The following is an 8,179-nucleotide window of genomic DNA, read 5'->3' on the forward strand; positions in this document are numbered from 1 at the left end:
AAGAATTTTTGTAGAAAATATAATATTAAACTAAAATCCAAACAACACCAATTCTCTACATATTACATTGGGAAAAAAAAAACAAATCTCTACATTTTTCAAATCATATTTGAGAATCACTTCAATCTTCAACATGGTGGTTATACAGTGTGATATATGGGATTGTTCGTTCTTACTTTAATTTTATTTATGGCTTTAAACATAGTATTTCATATATATATATAATATTCAAAATCGTAAAGAAATAACTCAAGAAAGAGATTGAGGAGAACATAGGATGTGGTTTGAGAAGAATGGAGGTATGCGTCAATTATATTGATGAAATATTTGTATATATTTTATCATTTTTGTAATTGTAAGTTAAAAGAAAGAAAATAAAAACTAGATTTTCACAAAATTTTAATGGCAGAATTGGAATTTTAAAGGTAAAAAATTAGACGTGGGGTGAACTGAGCATTTAGTGTGGTGGAAATAGCCGCACCCTTATTTTAATTCTATTTTGTATACACATTTCCCAATCTACCCCTCTAATTCTTTTTCTTCTATTATCCTTTTTCTCTACAGCCCAAAATTCAGTTTTGGGTTTTGGGTTCTCTCCTTTCTTTCCATCGATCTGAACCATTTGAAGTTCAGTATGGCAGAACAAGTAGATTTAGACCCATCTTTAGAGACAATTTTACATCTAATTTGTGATGGAGTCATGAAAGAAAAATATGAGTTTAGTGATCATCCAAGCCCCTCTGAACCCATCAATCCTGGTAAGATTCCAGCTGAAATTGTTCGTCTTATTTGTGCGTTTTGTTCATCTTAGTTTGATTTTCGTATGGGTTGCTGGCTATTCGTGGTTCTTGAGTCGAATGCTAATTTTAAACTCTTTGACGCTTTGATTTAACCTACTTTGTTGATTGGTTTATTACGGATATTCGATTGATTTGGACTTTATTTGTTAGCTGCAAGTACTCAGATTCCCCATATGGGCCGCGTCAAACAAAAAAATTTGCTTTGTTTGTATGGTCACTCTACTCACTTGATATATTGCTTTGTAGTGAACTAGTAATTGAGTTGAATTTGGCATTAAAATAGGGTGTGCACATCCTGCATCATGATTATTGTGTTGCTATTTAGCTTTTGTAGAGGGTCATGACTTTCTGAAAATTAGTATTATTGATGACATTATATATGAATAATTTATTATTTTGCTGATATAGGAAGTCAAATTGAAGTAGACAAAATGCTTTTGTTGCTGGAAGTAAATTTTGATAGTCGAGAAGACCTTGTTGCTGTTGTTCATAAAATTACATTGATGGAAGGGTATGTAACTGTTATAAAAAGATCAAAATCTGAGAAGTGTGTGTTCATAGGCTGTGATAGAGGTGGTAAGTATCGAGACACTAGGATGGTTCCATTAGAGAAGAGAAAAAGGAAGACATCATCTCGTGGTGGTCATAATGCTCGAACTTGTGCACTACGTAAAGACAATGCTACCATGCCTTCATTTGGTCCTACAACTTCTGCCTAGTGAAGTTATTAATGTAAGGTTTGATTATCCGTAATCCTTCCCTTAATCCTTTTAGCTTTTTAGATACTCTTAGATTTAGAAGTTTGATTTTTGAGTGAGGATGAAACAATCAAGAAAGTTTATGTGATTACTAATGTTCATTATAAGACTTTGCATTGTGCCCTTTTGATCATTTTGCTCTCCATAAAAAAGACTAACACTACTCTTTCTATTTTTGTTTGGTTGCAGATTCGTAACTTTGGTATTTGTGACATTGGATGCACCTATTTTTGTTTGGTTGCAGACTAACATTGACAACAATAGTCTGAAGTGCTATTATATTCTCTTTTGATGTAAGTTGTAGTCTAAGTGCTGATCTATTTCTGATGTATCTCTATTTTATTTTTGTAAACTCAACTCTGTTATTTGTAATCAGTACCATGATTATTTAAGATGCTGTTAAGATTGCAAGTTTCATACTAGAGTTTTACAGGTTGTAGAGGAAAGTAATTGATCATTTGCTCATATAGATGATTCTTATCTCATAGACAAGTTCTCTGAGTTTCTGTAATTAATTGTCTCCTCCCTTTGTTATATAGGCAAAGTGACGTATACAGGACAAAAATTGAGTAAACAGAAGTGTCCTTCCGTTGCTGAAAAAAAAACATAGATATAGAAAGGGGTGTCAATAGAGAATAGAAGGGTAGTTTGGGCAGTTTCTAAACAAGATAGATTTAAAACAATAAAGAAATAGAGTGGGGTGTGTGAATAGAGGAAAAAGGTGTGTTAATAACACAACCCAAAGAGGAATTCCCTGCAATTCTATTTACAAGTTTATTATTATTCCACCAAACTCGACTGGTTGTAGCTCGAGCATGTGCAAGGTGCACCCAAAAGGGTTAGGTTCGAACCTATTCCATGAGATCCAGGGATTCACCTCGTCGGTCAATCCTGGGTCGAGCCGGTCAATGAAGACTACCGTTAACCCAAACATGAAACCCCATGCTAAGTGCATAATAAGCGGTTTCTTTGTTAAAAGGTGTGTCTGTAAAGCCCTATTTAGAGGGACTCTGCTTAATCTAAAATCAGCTGTATTATGAGAATAACTGTAAAATCAATTAGCTGAGTGTTTGGTAAATTGTGTTTTTGAAAATACTGGAAGTGCAAAAGCAGTGTTTAAGTGTGGTGAACTTTGGTAAAAAGTGTTGTGAATCAAGCTTGCCCTTAATCGAGTCAAAATACCATCTTGTCAGTATTAATCAAGCAGACAAGCATTATGGTTAAAGGTTCATATACTTTGAGATTCTGGGAATATCCCTATATGCAAAAGTGGCAAAACTCTTACACCAGACACAACAAAAAAAAAATTGAGGATACGGTAAAGAAACTACAAATCAGAAATCCCTTCTACATTTTGGAGCAATGTAGGAAACCCACGATCATGTTATAAGAAGAAAAAGGAGCTACCAAATACCAATTCCAGTTAGACTGAGGCTTAAACCCCTTTCAATATCAAAGTGAGAAAAAATGTAAATGCAAAGATTCTTAAACAAAGATAAATAACAAAAAACAGAGCGAAAACTGCAATTGGCCCCAAACCCAAAGCAGACATATACTTCATGGATCTAGCCAGAAGAAACAAAGTAATTGATATCTCAAATATAAGTTCCAAGTAATTGATATCTCTGCACTGGTGCCAAACTGCCAATCCTATAAAGAAAACTGTATCTTTAACAATATATATATATATAGATATATATATATATATATATATATATATCTAGCACATTTTACGACTACTTCACATTAATCTGCAAAATATTCAAGTTCTTTTCTCTAGAGACAATGTATAAGAGTAAGAAATGCTATTTTCAGTAGGCTTACAGTGAGAACAACTACATAGTCAATCTCAACTCAAAAGCAATTAAGCAGCTACTCCTGCATCTAAAGTCTTAACAACCAAAGATTCTATTATATGACAATATTGTATAGAGAGTCATGCTTAAGGGTATATAGAAGGAGAGCCAGGAGATACCACTAAAGCACCGATATGTTTTATCATGTTATTGAAGCAAGGGTCTCCATGTATTGATGAGCTTTAAACCTCATCTGCTGCAATTTGCTTTGACTCAGAGACAGATTGCAGAGCTTCTTTGAGGTCTCATCCCGGACATTATACCAAATCACACCTTCGGGGATTACTAACACAATAATGACCTCCCCTTCTTTCTTACCTCTTAACAGGTTCACCACAGAAAACACATAAGGCCTAATTGGTTTGTTAGTAACCATCTTGGGATATGCAGTAGCTAAAGCACCAAAATCACCATCATACTTCACAAACCACCCAGACCTATCTTCCAGCATTTCGAAGACAGTTAACAAACTAGTCCAGGGTCTCCAACTGCCCACAAGATGCAAATGCCCGCCTGACTCTCCAAAGTAGTAATAAGTCATGGTTTCTGTAACCTGTGGCTTTGGCAAAATCTCCACACTGTCGTCGTTGAAATCGAAATACGCCAAAGACTGATTGTTCTGATTGTACCAGTAAATTGCATCCCTCCAGTAAACTGAAATGTGAAACCCAATATCGTATTGCAAAATGTAAATCCCCTTTGTGGAGGCTCTCCAAGACTTGGTCTTAGACGAGTAGATATCAATTTTGATAAGACGGTACTCGTCTACCACAGACAATTCACTAACAAAAACGAGCCTGTAATGTGGTGATAGCAAAGGATCAACTGCCACATTAAAAGCCTTCACTCTTTCATTGTCAGGGCTTCCAAGAACCCGAAGCCATTTCGATTGCCCAGATGAATGATTGCAAACATAATAAGAAGTGATTTGAGGGGAACTCAAATGGGGCTTAGAATAGCACAACAACCCATTACAGAGATGGTGAATTTCAAGATGTGGGCTATCAAGGAAACTTGGGTGTTTCCCATATTGATAGCCACCCAGAGAAAGGAAGAGGGGGCGTGGGTGTGGTTGGAAATTGAATCGAGCATCCAACAGAAACCCCAGCTGAGGGTTTGGGTTTCTTTTGGCACAAGTGACAGTAAATTCAGGGTTAGAGATTATGGAGTACCATTGTTTTGAAACTGATTTGAACATGAGAAGTGGCTTAGCTGGGAGGCGCAGTAGGATCTCGATCACGAGATCTTCGGAGTTGCCCACCTGAGCTGCGTTCGAAATAGGTCCGAGTCTGGAGCGTTTTCTTCCTCCTCTGGTTGCCATTTGTCGTTTGCGAAGCGCAGTCAGAAATGTTGTTGAAAATCTAGGGGTCTTCACCTCCTTAAAAAGCTCCTAAAAGCTAATTACTTTTTTGTTATATTTATTTTAATTTGACATAACCTGTAATCTGTTACCCTAAGTTTCAACTTAGTGTCAAAACGCTACCTTGATTTTTATATCAGCCAATTTGTTTTTTTTAAGTTTTCAAAACTAAGAAATTTGCCATCATAAGTTTTTAAGATTAGTCAATTTGCTACCTTTGTTTTATTTTTGGGATGAAACTTCCCTAACCAAGTCTGATCATATAGAGTTGACTATAGTCATTCATAGAGTGACACATATCGTTATTGTATTACTATTTTTTAAGCTGTTAAATCCCTTTAACGAAACAAAACGGCATTATCTCTCTCTATATCTCTCTCTTCTTCTCTATCTGCTCTCTCTCCCAACAGTAAAAACTGATCCGATCATGTTGAAATAGTGCTCGTCAGCCAGGTTTGCAACAATGAAGTGGAACCTCCCCAACTCCCCCAAAGGAGGCATCATACCACTGTAATGTCATCTACCACGGTAAAGGATTGGATTGCAATAATCCAGTTGGTTAATTTCTTGAAGCCAAACAAGAACTGCTCTGATCCTTACCATGGGTTGTTATCGAGAGTCAGTCTTTCAATCCCCATACTATTGCCATCGTTCTTGATTAACCCTTGACCTCATTAGCTCTCCAGCTAGTTGTCTCACCAAATAGAAGAAGGAACTAGCTGTCGCCGCCGTACCAACCTCCCCAATATCCACCAACAGTCCAACACATCTTTAGTTAACGCTAAGTCCGACAACAATTGAGCCACCATTTCTTCAGCCATCTCAAAAGATTTGAAGAAAAACCCTCTTAAACAGTTTACTGGCTAGGTTTTGTTTTGGATGGTTGAAGCGCTTTAAACATGGCCAGAATTTGAGTTGGGCCGATCAGCTCAGCCTTTGATAAAGCCTCCTCTGTCAGCTTGTTAACAACCTTAAAAAATTGTAATTGGAAGATCAACACATGTTGTTATCTTACTGGCTATGGTCAGGTCTAACTGACCAGCCATGGTCAGACAAGTTCCTTCCTTATTTTTGCCTCTTTAGTCTTTACTACCCTCATTTTCAATAAAAGAAAATGTCTTTACTACCCTTATGTCAAATTGTTTGCTCTAGAGTTTCAAGATTAAATAGAATAGACCAATTTATTTCCTTAAATTTTCAAATTTAGCCATTTCCTAAGAAATTTTAAATGGTAAAAAATTGATAAATTTGAAAATATAAGGTAGCAAATAGGCTAATTTTGGAAACCTAGTAATCAGTTTTATCTTTTCTCCCACCTCCAGAAGAATAAATAAGCATTTTAAGTAAACAAGAATTCTTGAACAGAGAACATCCGAAACTATTACTCACTACATCAAAATATTCCATTAATGAAAAGAATTCCTGACTGCTGAATGGGAACAGGTTCATCTTCGAATTATTTTTCCCTTCTTATCCCAATGATACTATTGTTCCGTACCAATATGGAAGATGAAGAACGACGTAATTTAAATTATCTATGTAGCTTTAACATCTCCATGCCAGGTATGGACCGAATTGCCTCACGACGTTCTGGATGCAGCTCATGTACCACTTTAATGGGCGAACAACCTAAAACTGGAACATTACACTATTAATTCATGATTTTGAATCTCTATACGTGCAATTCCCTCGACATGGTATCTATTACTAGTCAAAATTGGACCATAACGGAATTTCAGTTCAAACATGGGTTTGATTCACACGTTTAGAGAAATATTTACCATGATATTCTATATTCGACTCCGATCGGATGCCATTAAAGTATTCGGGAATAGATTCACTAGACTCGAAATTTTGGATGAGCTGTTGATTTAGCAATTTCTAGTCTTCATCTATGTTACATCCATTTTAGGATCCATCAATTTTATAACAACTATCTTCAACATTTGTGGACTTGGCACATCATGAAAGAGGCGATCAGATTGGTACTCGAATTTATTTACGATCCTAAGTTTCTCATAAAGGAATTTATTGATTCCTTCCCAATTGGTTGGATCCCTTGATTCTTCCTAGCTCAGCTAGGCTGGGGCAGAATAACAGAGCAAGTACAAGTGAAAGAGCGAGGTGCCTTCAAAAACACGGACAAGTGGTGAGAGAAAATAAATGAGTTTAGAGAACATAGCCGTCCGTTTATAAGAGAATTCCCACTACTGTTGGCAGGCCAGCTGGGTCTTGGGCGCAATGGGAATGGGCTTCCCAAAAAGAGAGGCTTGCAAACTTCGTAGGAGGTGATTCCATATATAATTCTTCATCCGGACACATTTTCATACTCCTTTAGGAGCAGATGCTTATTCATCTGCTTCTCACGTTCCATGAATAGCCGAGATAGTGAGGAATATCTAGAAAGGCATTTAGGGAGCAGGTCTAAGATAGTAACTTGGCAATAATGTGAAAGCCAGGTTAACTAATTGAATGAAATAAAACCTATAATAGTAAATTGACAATAAAGTGAAAGTTAAGGTAGCAAATTGACATTAACCTTGTTGTTTTTCTTAATTGCCAATTAATTAACATTTTCTTTTGAAGTGAGACAATAAACATTTGTTTTTTATGTTCCACATTATAAAAGAAAAAAAAAGAAAAAGAAGCTATCTAGCTATTTGCTAGGGTTAAGGTTTTTGGCACTTTCTTCGCTTCACTCATCGAGATTCTAGCATGGAATTTTTTTTTGTGTGGTGGTAGTGGTGGTGGTTAATAAAAGAGAAGAAGTCATCTTTTGTGTTCTTGAGTGAGACCAAGGTTCATGGTAAGGCTTACATGAGCAATTTGCGTTTGGTGACTTTTAGTTTACATACGTTACTACATAGACGATTTGTCACTAAACATACGACTCATTATTTCTTGTTTTCAACGTTAAGAGCACTTTAATAGTTAAAGGCACTCGACGTCAAAATGATATTAACTTGAATAGGCTAAAAACTAATTAGTTTACATTGCACGATCTGGACGTGGAATCAAACTTCAATTCGATCGGGTCTCAAATTTCATTAGCGATGAAGTGAGAAGTTTCATTAGCTGTGAGAGTATTTTCAATAATTAACCGATCCAGAATTAAAGCTCTCTGGAACGGGGAAATCAAATCCGAGAGAATTTTCTTTAACCTGTTTGCTATAGCCTTTGAACAAATTTTGTAAATCACATTACAAAGTGTAATAGGATGGAGGTCTAATACCTGGGTAGGATTATCTATTTCAGATTAAGACATATATGAGTAAAGTTCACCGCACCAAGGAGGTTACAAGAATGTAAGAATCTTGAGCTGCCACATCGAGACCGACGACATCTCAATAATGTTTAAAAAAAATGGAGGCATCACATCCGGTCCTAGAGCTTTAGTAAGGTACT

At 36.2% G+C, this 8,179-nt stretch overlaps 1 protein-coding gene across 1 annotated transcript; it reads right to left on the minus strand.

Moving 5' to 3' along the window:
- Nucleotides 1-3,556: 3,556 nt before the first annotated feature.
- Nucleotides 3,557-4,735, minus strand: LOC101298900 (F-box protein At5g07610-like). The gene has a single exon (XM_004301357.1). It carries the CDS (start codon nt 4,733-4,735, stop codon nt 3,557-3,559), a length of 1,179 nt encoding a protein of 392 aa, XP_004301405.1.
- Nucleotides 4,736-8,179: the final 3,444 nt, after the last annotated feature.

The sequence above is a fragment of the Fragaria vesca genome, linkage group LG5 (assembly GCF_000184155.1).
Source record: "Fragaria vesca subsp. vesca linkage group LG5, FraVesHawaii_1.0, whole genome shotgun sequence".
Classification (NCBI taxonomy): Eukaryota; Viridiplantae; Streptophyta; class Magnoliopsida; order Rosales; family Rosaceae; genus Fragaria; species Fragaria vesca.